At 47.1% G+C, this 24828-nt stretch overlaps 1 protein-coding gene across 8 annotated transcripts in view; it reads left to right on the top strand.

The window, feature by feature from the left end:
• Window positions 1–7301: 7301 nt before the first annotated feature.
• The window catches only part of SON (SON DNA and RNA binding protein), an 83275-nt gene continuing 65748 nt past the window's right edge, over window positions 7302–24828 (top strand). For all 8 annotated transcript variants that reach the window (XR_014470261.1, XR_014470260.1, XR_014470259.1 and 5 more), the window contains exons 1-2: window positions 7302–7490; window positions 22565–22731. Coding sequence is in view for 4 of the 8 variants with exons in the window: in XM_083171786.1 (XP_083027912.1) it covers window positions 7408–7490; window positions 22565–22731 (250 nt within the window). In the remaining 4 variants the exon portion in view is untranslated. The remainder of the gene's footprint in view (window positions 7491–22564; window positions 22732–24828) is intronic.

Below are 24828 nucleotides of genomic sequence, written 5' to 3'. Positions count from 1 at the left end.
GTTACCCCCCGTCGTCAGGGACAGACAGCATACAGTTCACAACATAATACAAACACTGAAACATATTTATACAAGCACAGTGCCCGCCCCTCACCCGATTACTCACCAATTGCGCCCACCTGTCGGGCTCATGGGATCAGCTGCACAAGCCGTCTGGGCCCGGAAGCCCTCCAGCTGCACGTGTCCCCCACGCCCAACAGCCAGAGAAGCAAGGTTCCGTTGCCGCTAACCAAGCGGTCAGCCGCCAGCCGGAAGTGTCAAGATAAGCGGAGGACAGCAAATGCATGCTGTCACACTTCCGCCAACCACACAATCCGCGGCCGGCCAACCACACCCGGAAGTGCGGCCAGATACCTGCTTCCCCGGACGGAGCACAATACGTGACCCAATAACTGTTGGACAAAAACAGAATTACAATACATAAACAGACAATGCAATAAAATCCTCATGATAAAGGCAAAAAATGCCCAATAGAACTGGTTTGTATGTAGTAATAAGTAGCTCACCAATACATGAGATTCTGGAGCGGGTGTTCCCTTCGCTGCCACGAATCACCTGCATAGCAACCACCATGGCAACAGACGCACCATAGCAAAGAACCTGTAAAATGTCAGGTATAGACATAAAAATTATGCAAATGTTACAACAAACATGAGAATCATACAAAATACATAGAAAAAAAGGAAAATAACATAGAACATAGATGGACAAAGGTAAAGTTACCAAAAGGGAAAATTTAATAGAAAACTGCGAGATTGAAATTTTTCAATCAAGCAGTGCAGGATGGTGATAAAATTAATGTAACCTCCATAACTTTTTAAGTACTTTGAAGCAACCGTAGTCATATACAAAGGCCCTAACCTGGTTGGAATACAGTAAAGGTGGGCTAGACTAACGGAAAAAGTAATAAATGTGTAAATGGATGAGATAGATGCAAGTCAGAAAAATGGGATGCAGAACAGAACATAGGGAAAAATAGAGGATCCCCAGCTCATAGGTAACACTGAAGCCCCAAAGTCTCATTAAGACCGTTCGGGGCCAGGGTCCCCAGCTGATAGATCCATCTACTCTCTCTCTGTAGCAATAACTTGTTGCGGTTGCCCCCCCTAAGGGATTTGGGTACTTGGTCTATGATGATGGAGCGTATGTGACTCACAGAATGTTGAAAAGACAGGCAATGCCTAGCAAAAGGTTGGTCCGAATGACCCGACTGTATGGCTTGGTTAATTGCTGTCCTATGTAGGGCCATGCGTTCTTTAAACTGCCGTTGAGTTTTCCCCACATAGGACAGCCCACACGGGCATGTTAAAAGGTAAACCACATATGTGGAACTACAGGTCAGAGGATACCTAATGGGAACCAACTTTTTAGTGTGAGGATGCATGAAGTTCACATATGTGGTTTACCTTTTAACATGCCCGTGTGGGCTGTCCTATGTGGGGAAAACTCAACGGCAGTTTAAAGAACGCATGGCCCTACATAGGACAGCAATTAACCAAGCCATACAGTCGGGTCATTCGGACCAACCTTTTGCTAGGCATTGCCTGTCTTTTCAACATTCTGTGAGTCACATACGCTCCATCATCATAGACCAAGTACCCAAATCCCTTAGGGGGGGCAACCGCAACAAGTTATTGCTACAGAGAGAGAGTAGATGGATCTATCAGCTGGGGACCCTGGCCCCGAACGGTCTTAATGAGACTTTGGGGCTTCAGTGTTACCTATGAGCTGGGGATCCTCTATTTTTCCCTATGTTCTGTTCTGCATCCCATTTTTCTGACTTGCATCTATCTCATCCATTTACACATTTATTACTTTTTCCGTTAGTCTAGCCCTCCTTTACTGTATTCCAACCAGGTTAGGGCCTTTGTATATGACTACGGTTGCTTCAAAGTACTTAAAAAGTTATGGAGGTTACATTAATTTTATCACCATCCTGCACTGCTTGATTGAAAAATTTCAATCTCGCAGTTTTCTATTAAATTTTCCCTTTTGGTAACTTTACCTTTGTCCATCTATGTTCTATGTTATTTTCCTTTTTTTCTATGTATTTTGTATGATTCTCATGTTTGTTGTAACATTTGCATAATTTTTATGTCTATACCTGATATTTTACAGGTTCTTTGCTATGGTGCGTCTGTTGCCATGGTGGTTGCTATGCAGGTGATTCGTGGCAGCGAGGGGAACACCCGCTCCAGAATCTCATGTATTGGTGAGCTACTTATTGTTACATACAAACCAGTTCTATTGGGCATTTTTTGCCTTTATCATGAGGATTTTATTGCATTGTCTGTTTATGTATTGTAATTCTGTTTTTGTCCAACAGTTATTGGGTCACGTATTGTGCTCCGTCCGGGGAAGTAGGTATCTGGCCGCACTTCCGGGTGTGGTTGGCCGGCCGCGGATTGTGTGGTTGGCGGAAGTGTGACAGCATGCATTTGCTGTCCTCCGCTTATCTTGACACTTCCGGCTGGCGGCTGACCGCTTGGTTAGCGGCAACGGAACCTTGCTTCTCTGGCTGTTGGGCGTGGGGGACACGTGCAGCTGGAGGGCTTCCGGGCCCAGACGGCTTGTGCAGCTGATCCCATGAGCCCGACAGGTGGGCGCAATTGGTGAGTAATTGGGTGAGGGGCGGGCACTGTGCTTGTATAAATATGTTTCAGTGTTTGTATTATGTTGTGAACTGTATGCTGTCTGTCCCTGACGACGGGGGGTAACCCCGAAACTGTTGGATTAAAGGACCTTATCATTTCAAGTCTGCTGAGTGCCGCCTCGTTTCTCTCCTATATATATATATATATATATATATATATATATATACATACATATGTATACATATATGCACATATATATATATATACATACATAAATACATACAGGGGCATCAACAGCAGTGTAGACCCCTGGGCATAGCAATATATTGGGGCCCCTACCGATCCTCCAGCAGTACGGGTGGGGGAAGCTTTGATTTCCCGCGGGTGGTAGGGGGTATTATATCAACCGCTCAGCATGTAGGGCCTGGATCAGTAATTTCCACTAATTACCCTTTACTGCACAGATGGTGGGAGATGGACTGGGAGAAAGGGGCATTGGGTTGAATGAAGGGGCCCTGATACATAACTTCCAGGGTGGTAGAGGATGTTTAATATGCAGAGGAGGGGTGTATAGTGGAGTGGGCTTATTATTCATAGTTTTCTGGTGGGAAGACAGCTTGCTTGACTGCAGAGATCTCCAGTTCCCTGAAATAGATTTCTAAGATTTTAATGGAATTAAAAACTAGAGAATCCCACCTACCAAATGTTATTGGGGACTAGGGGATCAGAGTTCAGGAGGCAGAGCAATCTGCCAACGAGTATCTAAACCAGGTTTGTGGAGCTGGAGCAGTAACTAGCTGCTGGAAGGCCTATATCTCTGGTTCTGGTAACAGTAGAGACAAGCTGCTAGTGTCTATCAAAGGGGGAGAGTCCCAGCTTTTGGAATATACCCTCAGAAAAACTAAGTCAGACAGAACTTGAAATATCTGACTGGGAAGAGCATTTAACAGGCTTGGATGGGGACCACTGCTTTGAAGTCAGATATCTCCGGTTCCCAAGGGCCGATTTTTAAAATTCTTGTACCCATGGAAAGAGGGAACCCTCAGCTTTCAGCTTAGGACCCTTCGACTCCTGGAGGGGTTTCTGGGTACTCAGAACCCCCCCCCCCCTGCGTGCGCTCCTGTTCTAGCTAAAGGAGCCCATACACGCTCCGTTTTAAAGCTCCGTTCTGTACTTTTTAAGTACACATCGTATCGGATCGCATGCATTGTGCATGCACTGGGATCCGATACGATGTGTACCTAGTACAAAAAGTATGTGCAGCACATACTTTTTGTACCGTTCTATGTGATGCGCGGGAGCGCGCATCGCATAGTACAGAACGGAGCCGGCGAAAACGGAGCGTGTATGGGCTCCTTAATGAATAATTTGCCGTTGATTTCTGCCTGGATCTAACTCGTTGTTGGATAGGGCTGCTCCCATCCTATGGAATGCCGTTCCACGCACAATAAGACTCTCCACTAGCCTCCAAACTTTCAAGTGTTCCCTGAAAACTCACCTCTTCAGGCAAGCCTATTATATTTAAATTCTACACGCATAACCATAGGCGAATCTAGGGGGTGGTCCGGGGGTGCACAGGACCACCCATTAGCCCATTTTGTAGCTGAGGGATGGGGCTTTCCAATGAGCCCAGCCCCATGTCTCTAGCCCCCTGGGAACCGGAGATACGACCAGGCAAAGCTGGAACGGTTTCCCTATAGGATAAAATGGGACCCGCTAATTCCGACCCCCACCCAGTTCAACGGCTGCCAGTTCCCCCTTCGGCATCACTGAAGCTCGAGATTGATCTCAGTCAAACCCAAATCGCTGGGCCTTCAATCTGATACCAGGCTGGATCCATATGGGTTAATTGGTTCCAGGGATATTGAGGTTAAACCGTTTTTTTTTTTTTCATTTCTTAAATGTAATTTCATGACTGTTTATGTTCTTTGAGGGCAGATTTCTCTGGAACCAAACAGCCCAGTTTCATGGGACCAAAATTATTCGAAGCCAACTCAAAAGTTCTTCAATATGATACTGGTCTCATGTAAATGGGTCAGTTGGTTCCGAAGATATAGCTGGTTGGTTAAAGGGGGTTAGGGAGAGGGGAGTGGTTGTCTCTCCCCCTCACACCAGAAAATGCAGGGACTAGGCTGGTGTATGAGGTGTCAGCCTGGGAATGTCCCTGCATGATCCTGGGACCATATTCCCGGGTAAATCCCTGAATTTTCTGTTGTGAAAGGGGTATTTTTTCAAACAGCCGTGACCTGCAGTACTCTGAATACAGCCGGGCAGCCCCCTGCTCTCTGCCCAGCTGTCAATGAGTGTCACCCCTGCAGCTTCCACTCCAATTCTTCTTCCCGCTTTCACCTCAGCCTCCCTCCCCCCTTAATCATGTGGTGCCGGCGCCCGGCGTGCTCCCCCGACGTCACACACAACAACAGCGCGCACAATATTTCAAATGTCCACTCGGACACCAGAGGGGACCCAGGAGGGGAGTGGGAGCATGCTGTGCGCTGCGCTCTGCTCCTCTCCCCATAGAAGCAGCTGCACCGCTCTCCATCTCTCCCTGCAGCAGCAGCGAAGGCTCATATAAAAATTTAAAGTAAGTGGCACTTTTGGGGGCATTGCTTAAGGGGCGCTACAAGTGGCGGTATGTGGGGGCATTATGCATAATGTGTGGCTTAATGTGTAACGGGCATTACGGTGTGCAGCATCATGTGTAAGGGACATTATGTGTGCAGCATCATGTGTAATGGGTACTATGGTGCGCGGCATCATGTGTAATGGGTACTACGGTGTGCGGCATCATGTGTAATGGGTACTATGGTGCCATCAAGCAAGAACCCTCTAGCAATGAGCACGTAGGTAAGCAGCACTTATGTGCAAATATGTAATGGGCATAATGGTTTGTTATATAGTATGTAATGGGCATCATGATGTGTGGCACAATGTGTAATGGGCATTATGGTGTGTGGCCTTATGTGTAAGTGGCATTACGGCGTGTAGCTTTATGTGTAATGGGTATTACGGAGTTTGCTAAAATGTGTTATGGGCATTACTGTGTATGGTCTAAAGTGTAACACCACACCCCTTTTTGTGATGCCACGCCTCCTTCCCATGGGGCCACGCCCCTTTTTGCAGCGCGGCTGCGCCGCGCAAAGGTCCCCTACTTTTGTGTCTAGATTTGGGACCACCCATTACCATAATTCTAGATTCGCCTATGCGCATAACCCTCTGAGGCACTTATGTATTATATAGCTTCTCATCTGGACTTGTAACTTGGTGGGTCTGCTATGCTATTACTGGTGCCTGTCCTTGTGTTTCCCTCCTATATCCCTATAGATTGTAAGCTTGCAGCAGGGCCCCCTAATAAATATGCTACTAGAGCAGGGCTGGGCAATTGCGGCCCTCCAGATGTTGATGAACTACACATCCCAGGATGCTTTGCATTCGTTTTGCTATGTGGCCATGCTGAAACTGATGCAAGGCATGCTGGCATGTGTAGTTCATCAACATCTGGAGGGCCGCAATTGCCCAGCCCTGTACTAGAGAATGATCTGTTCTTTTACCATACCAAAGGTTAGGACGGCAAACGTGTTTATATCTGACTGTATGTTTACAATATATTGGATTAGTTGGAGGGTTATATATCTGTTTATACAATCTTATGACCTATACATTGCCTCAAAATTTATAATCTATATGTCTATTGTACCTTGTTTGTTGAAAAATGTTCCATCATCAATCACATGCGGTACTTTTGCATGCGATCCCAGGATGCGATGGATCCATGGTGCAGCAGTGACAATCTCCGGCTCCAATACAATGTGCATGGGACCGCACATCGGATTGGAATCCGAGGTTATGCTCGGTACACACCAGGACGACAAGGGCCCGATCACATCAATCTAGATCCAATTCCGACCGACTGGATGAAGATTGTGTGGTGATTGGGATCTTTTCTGTCCTGTTGTGATCTAATTCTAATCGGATCCGCGTCCCCGCGGGTCGGTCGTTCAGATCCTACCTGCAGCAGGTAGTATCTGGAAACGACCATACAGACGGGTGCGGGTCGCGTTTGGATCGGAACCGCTGACAGTGTGCACATCGTGAGCCGGTCGTGCGCTCCGTATGATCGAGACACTGACGACCCGCTCACAATGTGCACCGTGAGCGGGTCGTCCTGGTGTGTAAGGCACATTAAACACATTCCATTTGGGACATTTTTATCTGATTTATCAGCCCGATGCCTAGGAATAGGATGAAAAAGGCCCACAGGTCACTAGTGGATGGTGGTCTTAAGTTTTACTCCGTCCTCTTTACCCCAGGCAAGGACATTACAATTACACCCTGTGGGCACTGAAGGGGGTCACAGCTCTGTTCCCCCAGTGAGAGGCAGCTTCCAGAGACTATACACACAACAACACCGCAGTGAGCGCGCCCTCGCCTTCCGTTTCTAGGCTACGTGAGCGCGCATTCCGCGCCGCCTCGTCCCCCAGTCTCTGAGGTAAAACATTTTCACGTTTCCCCCGAAAAACCTCCAGCTGTCCCCCTACACCGGCATAGGGTCACCTCACATTTGCCCCAACACACTAGCCGCCACCCCCGCCGGTGACACTAGGAGGAAGGAGAGGTGGAGGGAGTAGGGGCAAGGCGCGCGCGCGCACAGCGGCCGCTGCGACGTCTTCTACTCTCCCCTCTCTCGCGGCCGCGCAGAGTTGCGGCGGCGCGCACGCCCATACGTCAGTGTGTCGGACAGCGGCGGCCGGGGCGAGAGAGGCTCCAGCAGCAACAGCGGGAGAAGGAGGAGGGGCAGGCCTGCGGCGGCGCCATGGCGACTAACATAGAGGAGATATTCCGCTCCTTCGTGGTTAATAAATTCAAGGAGATCCAGGAGGAGGAGAAGATGATCAGGTAATACTCGGCGGCGGCGGGGGGCAGAGGGCTGCGCTGGGCCCGCTGAGGCCTACACCTTGCGGCCTGGAGTTATGGTGGCCGCTGGCTCATGGATGACCCCAGGGTAGGGGGGATCCTGGCTCTTGGATCGTCATCCGGTCCCGCAGATCATCTCTCCCTGCCGGCCACATGCACAGGCCTAGGAGAGGGGGGGAGACCACCTGTGGTACTACAAGTCCCAGCATGCTGTGCGAGGAGGAGGAGAAGAAGTGATGTCTGGGAGATCTGTATTATTTGTGTTCATAATGGAAAAATAACCAACCCAAATTGGGTTGTTTTGCTGTCAGTATTAATCCACATGTAGCTTGGCCTGAGTTTTTCTTATTTGTTTTTTTTTTAAAGCCACCTTGTTCTTGTATTCCACCATTTCCATGGTAAGTCTGGGCCCAGAGGGGGACAACATCACATCCTGTTAGCAGGTTTTCCTTCACCACCCATAGAGGTGAGAACATGCAATGCCAGGGCTGCGGCGGATGGCCGAAACGTGGGCTTCACACCATGCTAAATTCGAACCCTCCTCCCCTTAAGCCGGGTACACACTTAGTGATTCCCATGGCCACTGATATAGTTAACTATATTGGCGGTGCTGCGGGACAACCGTACAGTGTATACACACTGGCCGATATAATTTAGTGATGTCACCCCCTGCTCTGTACATGCAGGCTCGAACAATATTGTCAGATTGAGCTGCATGTACAGATGGTGGGGGTTCTTAATAATTTGTGTACGTCCTGACCGATGTTCGTGACTTATCGTTAATGATATCATGCATATCATTAACGATACATCATCCAGTGTGTACTCCGCTTCACCCCTATGTCGTTTCTATAATAATACAGGTTGAGTATCCCTTATCCAAAATGCTCGGGACCAGAAGCGTTTTGGATAACGGATTATTCCGTATTTTTGGAATATTTTTTATAAGTCAATGAGGTATCTTGCATTTATGTTGTATAAACACATCAAACGCACACAAATATATCTTCTTTGTGCATAAAAAAAAAAGGTTTTAAAACCTGAAACACTGGGGGTTCACTTTCGAATGGTGGTCTGGTCATCACCTATTCGCAAGGGAGATTCCCTTGCAGGGCCTGTGATTGGCTGTTACACAGCAGCAGCCCTTCGCAGCCTAGTGGGATGGCGAAGGTGCACGCGTATAAAAGTGACTTTGAAGTCCCTTACATATGCGTGGACCCTCTGGAGGAAGTGGGCGGGCAGCTGACATCCGTTATGTCAGCTGTCCGCCCCCTGCACCATCCGTGCATTTGCATGAGAACCCCCATGAACCGCTGGGCGTTCCTATATGAAAATGGCCTGCCCCCCCCCCCCCCCCCCTTGGCTGCCTGCACCCAGTTAATACCCTGTTCGCTGTGGCCACATGCACCCAGCATATGCAGAAATGACCCTGCGCATGCGCCCACCATCGGACCCCAGGCAATAATTTGGATAATGGATATTTGGATAATGGGTACTCAACCTATAATACAGGGCTCGACAAACTCCCGTCGCCACGGCGACCAGATTCTGCTTCCTTGCGACCAGATTTTTGTGGGGAGGAAGCAGAATCTGGTCATGGCCGGGTGCATGGCAGAGCAGGTCCGCCGCAGCTATATGTCAGCTAGAGCCGGCATTGCGGTACTGCAGCCCGGCCTCCCCAGCATGCAGCAGCTCTGGCTGGTTCACCCATGTACCTGGCTGCCGGCGCTGTCAGAGCCCGGTCTCCCCCGGACACAGCAGCAGCTTCGGGTGTAACTGGCCACCACCGCTGCCACTAACCCCCAGCTGCTGTCAGACTATGGCATGGCAACGATGTTTGGTGTAATGGTCATTACGGCCAGTGGTAAATGTAATGGGGGGAGGGAGGGGGTGCTCTGTCCCTATTATTGGTTTATATGGCTCCTACATTTTCATCCTGGCACCTAGATTTTATAGAAATTTGTTAAGCCCTGCTATAATAATAATGATGATGATGATGGAAGATGCTTTGCTGCATTTGGTACATTGGATCTGGGTCTACATTAGCAGTGTATCTTGCCTGCTGGGCCCTTGCAGCTAAGAAAAGTTATTTTTCCCTCCAAAATAATGTAAAGTAGAACTGGATGTTTATGTTGGACTTTGGAGGGGTTTCCAATTAGCTGCAATGATCTGCTCCTAAAATGTGCTATTGGCTGGCTAATATTATCCTTGTGTACTCCAATGCTGGTTTCTGGGTTTCTGCGTACATTGTTCCAAGTCACAATATCAGTTCCGATTGTACTGGCTGTAGTGTAGTACATTTTCAGCTGTGAGGAAATGCAGAAAGTGCTCACATACCTTGTTACACACTTTTTATTTGTTTTTCTTAAGAAGAAATTGATGGAACCCCCCCCCCCAGTTGTAGCCATAGCGGGTGGTAATTTTGGGGGTAATCCCTTGCTTTATTCCCCTGCCACCTGTTAGGTGAGTATGCGCAGAAGGTGGATGATACGATCTGTTGTACTGTGGAACTTTGTAGTGCTTGGTCCAGACCTGCAGCCATCAGGTGCTACTGTTGTATACATATTGTAGTGACTACCATATATGTCTATAGTCCTGAAAGCATCGGTCTGTGGCTGGCTACCCATCAGATGATCCGGGATCATGGGCGACAGAATGACCAATGTAACAATATCTTATTTAGTGGCCGCATCCAGGAGCATGCTGCATTTCATAGCATCTGATGTGTGGAACATGAGATCTGACTACCACGATATCAGGAGCCTGCAATCCCGGGTATAAGATGTCCTAGGGATTGGACAACATATCTTCTGTTGTGTACCCAGGCTATGGGTATGAGGAGTGGTGCTGGTGGCAAAGGAGATTCATGGGATGTCACGGAAGATCTCTGCATGCCCCAGGAAGTCGGACTTTAGTTTAGGAACATACACAATAATTCTGCTCTATCGCCGCCCAAACACGGAGCGATGCGCACCGTGCGTTTTAAACTACATTGCATTGCGTTCAAAACTCATGTGAATGGCTAAACTCTATTCAATGCAATCTAGTTCAAAAAGTGAAGGCAGCACATACTTTGTGTGGTGTGGGGCAGTGCCCATCTCATTGCACCCATATATCGGATTGTGTATGGGCGGCATAAGTCCCAATAATTGGAACAACGCGAGTAAATAGATGACACCATATAGTGCTTCATAGTTTAAATCCCCTGCATCTACCCTTTACTTTTTGAAGGAAGGGGAAAAGTTTTATCCCGAATCCCATTTTTGGTTCCTGACTTTTCTGCATAGTTTACATTTCTGTTGTAGGGTAGAAAGTTACGGTCTCTTTAAAAAATAGTAAAGAGGAATAGATGTAGACTTATAAAGCAGTTTATCAGCGGCTCCCAACTTTCTTAAAGTAACGCATTTTTTGTTTCCGGCACTCGTAGAATACGTTTTATTGAGCGAATCACCGTAATTATTTTGTTTTTGTTATTGATAAATTTTGAAAGAAATACTAAATAAATTGCGACGGTCACCTAAAGGTCAGCTAGTGTGTAAGCACTATATCATTAACGATTCTCGCTCTCACGCTCTCATCAATCCTTATCAACCCCTCTGTCATCTGTACATGAAGTAAAATCTTGGCCTATATTGTCCACGATGGCTGTACTGCTGGATGTGGCCACTAAACATTACTGTTTGATGTATATCATTGTCCAGGACTTCCAGGGAAAATGTGTATGCACTACTGTGTATCGTCCAAGTCAATTTCTGCTTCGATCTAGAACAGTGGTTCTCAACCCCCGGTCCTCAGGACCCTCACACAGTGCACGTTTTCCAGGTCACCAGCAGCTGCCATCTGTATCACCAACTGTCACATTTAAAAAATGAACAGGTGACCTGAAAAACATGAACTGTCTGAGGACCGGGGTTGAGAACCACTGATCTAGAAGATCAAAGGCAGTATAATGCTGCTCAATGCAGCTCCCGCCTGCCGCCCCCCCCCCCCCTTCCTCCTGTTTGATTGCGGCAAACTGGTGGCCGTCAATATCGAATTGGTATCGCCGGCCGCTGGATCGAAGCGTGGGCACACCCCTTTTGTGTGATTACTGATTCCGTTTTGTCTATATGCATGGGTGATTCACTTGTATGAAAAGTGTTTACGTTGCATGTAGTTGACAGCAGGTCCAATGAGCATTGTCTCGTGTGTATCGCACTGGGGCCTGCGAGTCGCAATGGCTGCAGAAGCAATCTCAAGGCTTTATCGACATGCAAAAGGACCACATTCATGCTACCAGGGAAGGGCCCAGGCAGCTCAAGGGGGGATCGTGGGGGACTTCGCCAAGGGGAGAAGTCTGCCAAGACCGCTTTAGATTATACTTCTACAGGTTTGGGTTTATGGAAACTGATGGCTACAGTAGATAACCATGTACACGTCTCCTGTAACCTACGGGAATCTGAGGCTTTGCCTTCATTATTATAATGGTAGTAAATTGCATTTGTGAGTTTCCTGTTATCCGATGTTCAGAAATGCTCGGCCGTATTTATTTTTATATTTCAATGATACTGCATGGTTAGGCGTTACTTTGATGCTGCCTTGCTTTGCATCTGATATTATTAGAGTATTGTCTGATATTTGATTAACTAGTGGGATATATTAGTGTTCATTCTAGCACCCTAGACCTTTCAAAATCAGTGCAATTCCTCTTTCCTGCCTGTGGTGTCTCTGTCTGCTGTGGTGCTACTAATATTGAGATACAAACCAGACTATACTAGTAGCACCACAGCAAACAGCGACACCCCAGGCAGGAAAGAGGAACTGCATGGGTTTTGGAAGGTGCAGGGTGATAAAATTACCACTAGGATTATGTGACTTGTTGCTGGTTAAGTACCCCATCGTCCAGCTCTGAGGGAAAGGCTAACCACTTGTATGTCTACTCAGGGTCTGGGTTACATGGGAGGGCTTTATGTGCATTTGTTAAAGAAATGCAACAAGTTTTCAAATTGTAAATAACAACTTCACGGTGTGTACCACAAAGTTGTATTTAGAAAATGTTTGTATACGTTAAAACACAACTAATTTTGGGATTTTTTTTATTCCCTTTCCAATACCTTGCTGTAGTGTTCTTAGTATTGTTTAGTCCACGTTCTACCCTCCTGGGGGTGGAGGTTTGCGGTGGTGGAGAAGGGACCATCGCTTGGAGCGGACGCTACCTTTTTCCTATAGTGTGAATGGGACCCGGGTTATCCATTCACACTGCCCCGCAGCCTGGCAATCCGGGTCGGATTGCAGGGCTGCTGGACCCCGTTCTGACCCGGGTTATTTGTGCGGTGTGAAAGGGGTATTAGGAAATGCAGTTGCTGACAATAAGCTACTGTGATGAATGGCTACATCTGTATTAGCTAGTTATGGTATCACACACCTCTGTGGGGTATCAGGCACAACTTGCAATGTGGGTTGCTGTTATGTTGTAACATAAAATTGCCCCCTTCTTTTTCTCGCAAAGGGCCAGATGTATCAAGCTTCAAAAAGTGATAAAACGGTGAGCGATAAACAGCCAGCCAATCGGCTCCTACCTGCTATGTTACAGGCTGGGTTTGAAACCTGACCGGTGGGAGCTGGTTGTTATCACTCTCCACTTTACCACTTTTTGAGGCTGGATACATCTTGCCCAAAGGCAGTTGTCATTAGATTTCAGTAATACGAGGTTAGCGATACTGACTTACAGCACTGAGGCCTGTAGTTCAGTTCCCACCACGGCCCTAATGTGGGTTACACACCAGGACGATATGGCCCGAGCCAATTTAGATACAATCTTGATCTATTGTGTGTAAATCGGCTGTGTTTTGTGCCATTTTGCTGCCCTTTTTGATGCGATCCCGATCCGATGCACGCCCCTGCTGGTCGTTGGGTCTTTTCTGAGATTCTACCTGCTGCAGGTACGATCTCAGAAATTACCATTGAAGTGGGTGCGGGTGGCGATCACATCAGGGACTTTTTCTGTGCGGGTCGGCGGCTCCGTCAGCTTGTGAGCGGGTCATATATGTTCCTGTGTTGACCCGCTCACAAGCAGGATCGTCCTGGTGTGTACCTAACCCAACATCACTCTGGCATTTTTTTTTTTTTTTTTATAATATCCCCTTTCTTGCATAGGTTTTCTTGGGGTATACCAGTTTTTCCGCAATCCAAAAATATACTTTTAGGCTAATTGACTCCCGACAACAACTCTAGTGCGAAAGTGTGCACGTGCATATGATAGATTACACCGAGTGTACGCTCTGTTCTTTGTATAGCAATGTGGACTATTTGGGCGCTATATAAATAACTGATCATAAGGCACGTTTTCTGTAAGCCACCTGTTGATGCAGCATGAGGTTATAACACATTGCAACTTTATAACCAGACTGCAATCATGCAATTAGTACACAATTAGATAAATAATGGGTATGTAGTTAACTCGCCGACGGACAAAATACCGATTGTGAGAATCCCCACAACCAAATTCTGACTGACAAAGTACCGACAGGTACATAGCACCGATGCACCACAATGCGGTCAGCCAAAATATTAACACACATGGCTAAGCGCAGCTGGCACTGTGCCCGAAGCATAACGTGTAGTACATTAATACGGTGTCCGTGTTAACATTACAACTGTCGGCATTTTTAACATGTTTGTGATTATGATCATGTCGGCATTTCAAACAACGGTGTTACCGTAGCTGTTGGAATATTGACAATCTGTGCTTACACCCTGTCAGTAAAACCTTATCTGCCAAGTGATATGTTGGTATTTCAATTGGTCGGTAAATTGTACTGAACCCAAATAATGTTTATGAGGTGATGATGTGGATCATTGTTCTATCTCTGGAGGAAGCAACAATAATGACTTGTAAATATTTTTTGGGGGGAATTTACATAAGAATAAAGTTTAAGTTTGTGATGAAGGGTGTCGGGGAAACCAGCAAATCGCACATTTCCATCGCCCAGGACATTGTGTGATGTAGGGGTACTGTAATTCTCTATGACTTGTTCAGGATATGGACAAAAAGTATTTGACCACCTGACTATTACGCCCACAGGGACTGTAATTACATTGTATACAAATGGAGTTTGTCCCCCGTTTGCAGCTAAAACATCTTCCACTCTTCTTGGAAGGCTTTCCACAAGATGTTTCTGTGGGCATTTGTGCTCATTCATTCTGAGGCATTTATGACAGGGCTTGACAAATGTTTTAAAAATCTATGAGCCAGGACGAAAGTGTAGGAGCCAGACAAGCTTAAGGCTGCCCATACACGGTGCGATGTGCCTGGGCGAAAGGTGAGAGGGCAGGGTGTGAGGTGATGGGGTTTGAGAGGGAGTGAGGTGAGAGAGGGTCCAGTGATCGCGGTCAGTGAAAAACTGTGTGTCCCGGGGGCCCATGATTTTATAAATTTGGGGTCCTTATCTGCTTTTTCTGGGTCCCATCACAGATACTTTTAAGGCTAGTCTCTTGCCCTAGCCTAATCTCCTGCTAGTAGGGGAGGCAGGGAGAGACTGTTAGGCGAGAGAAACTAGATTAAGGTAGGTGAGATGGGGGGGATGCACTGCTGCCACAACTGTGCTTTTAGGAGAGGGAGGTCGCCCAGCGCTGCCCGCGTCTTGCCTGTTGGGAGGGGGGGGTGCGCGCTGCTACCATGGCTGTGCTGTTAGGAGAGGGGGGTTTGGGCAGCGTTGCCCGCGGCTGTGGTGATAGGAGAAGGGGGTTGGGCAGCGCTGCTGCTCTGTTAGGAGGTGTCATCTCTGCTTCCTCCCTTGTGGCAAAACAAAATCTGGTCCCCAGGCAGCAGAATCTGGTCACCATAGCGACCTGGGGAACGGGATTTGTCGAACCCTGATTTATGAGGTTGGGTTCTGATGTTGAATGAGATGGCCTATGGTTCCAGTTCATCCCAACGGTGCTCAGTAGGGTTGAGGTCAGGGTTCTGTGGGGATCAGTCAAGTTCTTCCACATCAAACTCCTAAAACCATGTCTTTATAGTCCTTGAACAAAGTTCGAAGTGAAGCATTGTTCAAAATGTCTTGATATGCTGAAGTATTAAGATTACCCTTCAGTGGAGATAAGGGGCCAAGCCCAAACCCTGAAATACAGCCCCATTCCATTATCCCTCCTCCACCCCCAAACTTCACAGTTGGAATAATGCAGTCATGCAGGTTATGTTCTTTTGGTATCCACCAAACCCAGACAGAATTGGTGATGTGAGGCTTGAATGCAGCGGCTCAGACATGGAAACCCATTCTTTTAAGCTTCCGTCGCACCGTTTTTGTGCCTACATTAATGCCGGTAGAATTTTGGATCTCTTCTGCCATCAAGTTCCATATGGTATGAGAGCCTCCTGAGGAGCTATGGGAAAATTTGCTCGGACAAGTGTATGGGGGCCTTCACACCTATTGGTGTAGCTCCCAGGTTAAGTGCTCAGAGCAGCCCAGTTCCTCCTGTGACAAGACCGAGCAAGCACAGATCTGTGTTCACTGCCAGCACAGGGCTAATTACAGGCTTACCACCTGTGGTGACAGCTTTGCACCCAGCACGTAACCCAGAAGATGCAGTTTACTGCAACATAGTCCCGGGCATTAGTTCCGTTATAATGCATCTCCCGGGTTAAGGGCCAGGTAAGGTGCAGTCAGTTTAATAGCTTCAGTCACGTAAATTGGGAACTACATCCACAAAGTGCTAATTCTATCATTCCCTATACCATATATATACAAACAAATGTTAATTTATACAAATCTAAAACAAATTAGTAAACAATGATTTTCCGGCATGGTTTTACATGTTATATATATTTACCAGTATAATTATTTTCAGTAGCTCCGGTGCCATTACAGGGGGCTCTGAATCCAAAGAGGAGGAGGAGCAGAAGGAAGGCAAGGAGGTGGAGCCTGTTTTGGAAGAGGTTTATCCAACTCAGGACCTAAAACCTCTTATTGTCAATCAGAGATCACTGCTGTGGATCCCCGCCGACAGCCTTGATCTTGGCCCGTGTGCGGTCAGATCGACCACATAACGACAGACTGGATTCAATGTTCCGCCTGCCAATGGGCGCAACGGGGACGTGGCCGCGAAAACGGCCATGGATTGTCGATCTGCTTCCCAGATAACGACAACCCACGGCCGTTATCGGCGGATCGGGCCCGACGGCTTCTGAAGTCGGGCCCGTTCTGCCGCGATCCCGCATCAATGCTGTCGTTAATGACCGCATTGAATAGGGAGCCGCCGCTATTTCCCATGTCGGAAATAGCGGTGGCACATTGCATACCCCCCCATAGACTAAGCTCCACTGGGAAAGAGACTGATGTGTATGGATGAGTGTTCCCTGTAAATTACTGCAACGATAAAGGGTTAGTGATATGTTTTGTATAAACAGAAGCGGTGCTTCCTGCAGCAGACTTATTTGCATGTACACGCGTGCTTCCAGAATTAGTGGCATCCTTGTCAGCACAGATTAGGAGTTAAATGTCATGGACAGAAGAATTACATTTTTGAAACAATAAATAGTGGAGAACAGCTGTAATGGTGTGTACACACGGGTACAATGTGCATGAGATTTTGACTAGATAGTCAAAATCTCATCGGGATCGCATGGGTTTTTAACCCTTATGATCTCGATGTGTGCTCCCGTATCGCAAGCACTAAGTCTTGGCTGCATTGACTATATAGTGCATATCTGCACTGTATAGTCAAAGTTGTATGCACATCGCAACGCATGGTACTCGCACCGTGTGTACACACCATAAGTGTGTGTAGAGAATTGTGATTATATACAACCGAAGTCATGGAAAAAGTGCCTAGTATCATATAGAACAGGCATGTCCAACGTTGGCCCTCCAGATGTTGTGAAACTACACATCCCAGCATGCTTTGCCACCGTTTTGCTATTAGAGAATGCTAAAACTATTGCAAAGAATGCTGGGATATGTAGTTTCAAAACATCTGGAGTGCCAACGTTGGACATGCCTGATATAGAACATCTATTCATATTAAATGGAGAGCCATCTCTGGCGCTGGGAATGCCCACATCCGTGACACTGATGGCCGGGGAATGCCTCGGTAGTGACGTAAGGGAGGCTAGCCCCCAATAGTGATTGCGGTGCCACTGCTGGATATTTCTGTACACGTCCCCTGCAGCTCAATCTCTGTAATACTGATGGAGTCACAGTGACCTTTTGGTGAACAGCAATTTTCAAATAATTCTGCAAATTCTCGTTAGTATTGTTATTGCAATCTATTATTTATACCGTACAAACATATTATGCAGCAATGTCTAATTGAGGGGATTATTATGGAATAAACAACACTATGCAGGCTGTAATGAGGGCCCAGCATCAATGCTCTTACATTCGGGGTGGGGAACGGTACACACACACACACGTTGGTAGAAGGACAGCTGCTGCTGCTTGTGGTGAGGATAGAGAGGGGACTACAGGTGCCACGTTCTCAGTCACTGGCCATGTGTTATGGTAGGAATTGGGAGAGGGCGGGGAAGTTGGTGACCAGTGAGATGGATCAGTCACATTTGCTGGACATTTATTTCAGCTAAATCTTTCTTTGCTGGTGCCTAAGAAGGCTTTGGCCCTTGTGTAGCATGGTCTCTTCTCCGATCCTCGTACCCATGGTTGTTCTGTTACCTGCTGCTTAGTTCTAGGTTTTGACCAGAAATCAGGACAGTTTTTGTGTTCTGAGCCTCTCCAGTACGGTTTTTCCCATGTGCTTGGGGTCATTATTCTGCTGGACTATAAACTCCCAAATCCTTGGTCTCTTGCAGACTGTAACTTTCTAATGTCTCATATGCAGCCTCGCATTCGATACTTTGGCAAATCTCCGTCGGGGAGCCCGGTGGCTAGATCTCATGTAATACATTGTATATGGTCATTTTGCATACAATGTATTCTTGGTGCAGCCAGGGTAATCTACAGATCCAAGCCATGCATAAAAAAAAAAAAAAGCCACCTGCCGCTGTGGTGAAGTTGTTTTTATGGGCCCGTCAAATTCTCTAAGTGGTAAGATTTCTACTAGTAGCTATATGAAATACTAGTAAGCCTACTCGAAGCAAAAGCTTAAGGTGCTCATACACGGTACAATAATGGGGGTGGGGACATATGTGCAGGTGATAATTTCCGCTAATGCCTTCTATGAGAGCACAGCTACTGCAGTACCACTCTTGGCCATTGTGTGCAGTGTAGAGCACTATTGTTCTTAACTAACAAATTGTCACTCTTGATAAAGTTATCACTGCTCAGCTCCCTTTTGTCCTGATGTTTCATAAACTTTCCTAAAAAATCTGCATCAAAATCCATCCAATGGTTCACGAGGTTCGCTCAAAGGGACGGACCGACAGGACTTCACAAGGACTAGATCTAGATAGAGATACCGTTTTCTAGGCTTTCTAACTAGTGTGATCGATGCTAAAATTCCATCTAAATTTTGAGTGTCATATGGTATGGAGTGACCCCTTTCTATCAGAGGATTTGTACTCCCTCCTTCCTTCATTATTGTGAAAGACGGATACACACCGGTCCATTGATTTCAGCCTCCCATAAATGACGCTTGATGTTGCAGAAGAGCATGTTGGTGGCAAATGTGTCCAGATTGTATGAGATTTGGATTATAACTTGTGTACGTATTTGTGTATCATTCCCGAGCCATATGTCAAGCCCTGTACACACAATGCATTACTGCCTATATAGCTAACGAGTTGCGAAATAAACTAATTGCGCCTAAAACACTGAACAATAGAGTTCAGTGACATCACCGGGACCCCCGCCAAACATGCAGTTCAGTTGATATAGGTAATTGTAAACGAGCCGCGGGAACGTACATAGTTAACGATGTTGTGGGTTCGCACAATATCGTTGTGCCTATTGTTTACCATTATCGCGGTGTATGCAATGCCCTGACGGCGAGCAGTGCCGACAGCTCACCCACAGTATTCAACACCCTCCCCTTTACTCGCCGTTCCAACCTCGCTGGTTCCTTTTAGCAAAGTGGAAACGGCAAGTGTGGCCATCAAAACAGCGGGGCTCGCCATAAAATGCAGCGGACTCACTGCAATTGCGGCCAACCTCGCCGTGTAAGGGGATCTTTGCCGCCCTCTGACGGCAAAACATTGAATACAGCGAGGGGGTTGGACGGCAAGGATGGCTTTTCCTCACTGAAAATCTGGGCGACAGGTGGGGGGGGGGGTTGTGTTTATTAATAATAAAAGTAATAATGGAGGGGTAAATGATTAATAGTGATAGACCGCCAATTGGTCAGAATATGCCCTGTTGTGATATAATACCCCCTTCAGGCCTGTCCTACATTTCAGCTGGGTTACTTAACACTGTTTCCTTCCCCTAAACGGCTGTTTTTTTAATCGATAATCGCTCCCGCGGATCTTTTGCTAAATTTTCTGATCTGCACGAAAGATGGGAAGATTTAGCAAATGATCCATGGGAATGCACATGGGATCTTAAGAGAAATCTTTGGTGAAGATGTGCACTTGCCTGAAATCTTTTTGTCTAAAGGCCCCCATACATTAGGCCGACTTGTCCTAGGGACAAGTCGGACCCAATTTACCTGCGAGCCGCCCGGCAGCTCCCCGGGAGGCTCACATACAATTTGGCACTTGATGTGCCATTTTTACATGGGATACATCGCATGCGATTTATCCCATGTAAAAAAAAACCCGGGGAGCTGCAGGGCGGTGAGCAGTAGTGGGGGCGGGCAGCGGCAGTAGTGGGGACGGGCAGCGGCCAGAGGCGGTAGTGGGGGCGGGCAGCGGCGGCGGGGACGGGCGGCGTTTGCGGTGAGCGCAGTGTACTTACACATAGCAGCAGCGGCGGGGACGGGACGCGCAGTGGCGGCTATTATATTTTTAAAATACTTGTCAAATGACCGGCCGCTCTCTGATTGGCTGAGAGCTCTCCGGCCAATCAGAGAGCGGACGGTCATTTGACAAGTATTTTAAAAATATAATAGCCGCCACTGCGCGTCCCGTCCCCGCCGCTGCTGCTATGTGTAAGTACACTGCGCTCACCGCACACGCCGCCCGTCCCCACCGCCGCTGCCCGCCCCCACCACTGCTGCCGCTGGCCGCCCCCACCACCGCTGCCGCTGGCCGCCCCCACTACTCCCCCGGTGTCTGTATGCATATGCCTGTCAGGTGGCAGGCATATGCATACAGGGAGGTCGGACGTGATCGTATGTACAGACCGTCCGACCTCCCTGATCCGGTCCGATGCGCACGGGACCGCGCATCGGATCGGATCAAATGTCACATACCTACGATTTTGGGCCGATTTCATCCGATTATCGGCACAAAGTGCCGAAATCGGATGAAATCGTCCCAAAATCGCATAGTGTATGGGGGCCTTAGGATGGAGAAAAGATTTCAAGGCTAATTTATGCGCACATCTTAAGATCGCAGATCTATCTAGTGTGTGGGCACCTTAAGTTTCCATCTCTTGCAATAAGGGGCCGTTCAAATTCAACCAATGTTTTGTATCTGCAGCAACATGCAAGTTCTTCTGCACACATTCATGTCCAGCCTTTATCAGGTGACGATGACCGCGTTTTAAAAGGACTACATGTTTAGGAGTTGGAGTAGTCCCTGATGCAGACAATTACAGACTGTGGGGCAGATGTATTAAGCCTGGCGAAGAGATAAACTGGAGAAAAAGTGGAAGGAGATAACGCACCAGCTAATCAACTCCCAACTGTCATATTTCAAACACAGCCGATTGGCTGGTGCGTTATCTCCTTCCACTTTTTCTCCATTTTAAGTAAGTTTTTTGTGTGTGTTGAAACTATTTATATTGAATAAATAGTTCTGGATAATTACTAGAATTATGCTACGTTTGAATGGCTCCTAGTGGCTTCTGGCGCAAAATAATTTTTTTTTTTTGCGACATTGTTTTATCTCTGAATATTTGTACAAGACATGTAATTATTCACTCTTGCTTGTTCATTATTGTTTGAAGGAGGTTTTAAAAAAAAATTGCACCCAAAGTGTAAAAGAGTGTTAAGAGGATATCGAGGACCCCAAAATAAGCTACAATACACAATAACCTAGTCAATTATGGAGCTATAGTGATCGAAGCTGTAGTATGAAATGTTTTGGTGTGTCCCAGGCAATATAAAACCAAAAATTCCAATATAATAGAAGGCCAATGCTGCTCCTCTCCTCTGTGGGGGAAATTCAAGTGTAATGTGTGTCGGAGGTCACTAAATGGCACCTGGCCTATCAGTTTATGGGTTGCTCTGTTCGGCCGCTTGTGCTAACATTACGAGTCTGATCCATCATCTTGATGGGCTGGTAACTTGTTAGCCATAAAGCGCCAACAAATAGAATAGAAGCAACTTCTTTTTTTTTTTTTTTTTTTTTTTTTTTTTTTAAATAGGTGTAAGTGGGAGATGGGGAAGGAAAGACAGAGGCTGGGGTAGAGATGCCTAGGAGGCGCTATCAACGGATCGGGTGAAATCAGGCCAAATCGCATGTATTTGATGTCCCAACCGATGCACGGTCCCGTGCACATCGTATGGGATCCGGCGGCGTGGAGCGGGGTCGCATGCAATACATCACATGTTAAATGACCACATTGCATGCAATCCTGCCGCCTGGGAACGTCCGACCACTCAAGGGGGATCAGATGGCCATACACTGCTGCGAGACATCGCGGTAGTGTATGGCCAGCTTAATAATTCTGGTTACCCTATTGGTGTGTTATGATCTTATGACATTTTTTTGTTGCCTGTTCTTAACCCTCAGGGTGTCAAAAATATCCGCTTAAAATGCCAGCATCACTCACAGCGACTGTTCTTTTTCCCCCCCCCACATATATTTGGAGGAGCTCACAGCAATGTTGTCACTCAAAGGGTTAAACAGTTCTGCTCTTCATCTTAGAGGTGTGCGGCTTAAACAAGTTTGAATACTTGGGTCGGCTCTTACCAAGAATTAGGTCTTTGTAAGGAACCGAGTTGTGTTCATACTTACCATAATGCCGCACTAACCCCTCATTTGTAACTTTCTATTTTGTGTGTCCTTTCCTGTGCAGTGAGAACTCGGAAAGCTCTCCTAACGGTGAACTAACAGCGCAAGGGGCCGAGAATACTCCCGAGGGATCGGCTGTCTGTGTGCAAAGTGAAGGGAGCAACCAAACCGCACCGAAAGCTGAAGAAATGCAGCCTGAGACCCTGGAACTTGTGACACCACAGACTTTAGGTAAAGCCAATAACTCAGCTTCCCAGGAGCTTTTCTTGAAGTGTGAACGTGCCTTTTTTTTATTACTTTTTCTGTTTTTGTCCAGATATGATTAAAGAAAGGGGGTTGGAGAGGAATATTTTCCTCACTCACTTGGGTTAACTCCTTTGGAACTATCCACAGTCTGCTACTGGGGAAAACCATCCATCCCCACGAAAATTTTTGTGCTGGGAGAAAATCGCAGAGTGTGTGTATACACTCAGTGACTTGTTTTTGTTTTTCAGCCCAGCGATTTTTCACTTCATCGCTATGCATACACGCTGGGCAAAATGCCCAGTGTGTATGCACCTCAACATATTAAAGACTAAAAAGAAATGTGCATGAATTGTAAATTCACTTGTCAGTTGCCGAGCGCTGTTGTTCCGGTGTTACCTAGGAGAAAAATCTATACTTTTCTCCTTTTTTTTTTTTTTTTTCCAGTTTAAATGGGGATTCACCCTATTCCAATTGCAGGGTAATATTTTTGCTCTGGCAAAAAGCACCTGGATCGTCGAATTAGCCATAGTTCCACATATTTTTGTCACATTGGTGGTGACATTGTGGCCATATTCGCAGCTATTTGAAGCATATTCGCCAATGCCTTTTCGCACAAAAAAGTGAAAAGGCATTGTCTTCAGTAGCGGCTTGGCAGTCACTAAAAAGTTGATTGTCTAATTTTGTTTTTATGGTACTCTTTACCTAGCACTGCGCCCATCGCGGGCATCGCGGCCATCGCATGCACTACAGTAACGGGTGCGACGCGACCGACGCGATGCCCGAGATTTCCCATAGGGATCAATGTTAAATTTTTCAATGGACGCGATGTTTCAGTTCAATGCCTCAATGCCCGCGATTTTGCCATAGGAAACAATGTTAAATGGGCCACAGAGCCCAAATAGGCACCCTTAGCAGTGAAATGTCCCCCACAATTGTTAACGACACCCCACGATCAACGCGAACCCGAAGCGTGGCGAGCGGCGGCGGTACGCGTCCTCCGACCTTTTCATACCCCCACTATCCACGTCAGCGTGGAGTTGAGAATAGAATAGTGTGGCGAGCCCAAAGCGTGGCGAGCGCAGCGAGCCCCCCGTGGGGACGCGGATACCTGTGAAGCCCGCGAAGGGACGCGTTTACCTGTGAAGGTATCCGCGTCCCCTTGCGGGGCTCGATGACTCGCTGCGCTCGCCACACTATTCTATTCTCAACTCCACGCCGACGTGGATAGTGGGGGTATGAAAAGGTCGGAGGACGCGTACCGCCGCCCCTCGCGGGCTCGCTGCGCTCGCCACTCTTCGGGTTCGCGTTGATCGTGGGGTGTCGTTAACAATTGTGGGGGACATTTCACTGCTCAGGGTGCCTATTTGGGCTCTGTGGCCCATTTAACATTGTTTCCTATGGCAAAATCGCGGGCATTAAGGCATTGAACTGAAAAATCGCGGCCATTGAAAAATTTAACATTGATCCCTATGGGAAATCGTGGGCATCGCGTCGGTCGCGTCGCACCCGTTACTGTAGTGCATGCGATGCCCGCGATTTTTTACACCCGATGACCGCGATGGACATCGCGGGCGCCGTGCTAGGTAAAAAGTACCGTTTTTATTTTATTATTTATTTAAAGTTTCTTATATAGCGCAGCAGGTTCCGTTGCGCTTTACAATGGTAGACCGTGATAGTTTTTGTTCCCCTGTGCAAAAAATTGATCTAATTGAATGCCCCTCCTTAAATGACAATTATTTTTCTTAGAATTGTTTAAGTTTTCATGACTCTCGAATGCTAGAGGATTCTGATAACACATAGCACATAGAAATGGTAGCATCGCTTGGAAGTGTGGCCTGGTTGGATAAGTTTATCAGTAGGTAGTCACTTCATCACTCACATAGTATCATCCTGTAGGGGAGAGAGCTATTGGACCGTGAATAGAGATGTTTCATATCAAACAAACCAATGAGGTCTCCCTATTGCTATATAAGATGGTTGTAGAGGAAGCTAGGGCAGTAAGTTATACTACTTTCACATCGCAATGCCAGCTCCGCCACTTTCACACTAAACCCGAGTTGCAACCCAGGTTTAACCCTTCTT

The sequence above is a fragment of the Crinia signifera genome, chromosome 2 (genome assembly GCF_055691185.1).
Source record: "Crinia signifera chromosome 2, ASM5569118v1, whole genome shotgun sequence".
Lineage (NCBI taxonomy): Eukaryota > Metazoa > Chordata > Amphibia > Anura > Myobatrachidae > Crinia > Crinia signifera.
The sequence above is the reverse complement of the archived record's forward strand: the minus strand, read 5'-3'. Positions and strand labels throughout refer to the sequence as shown.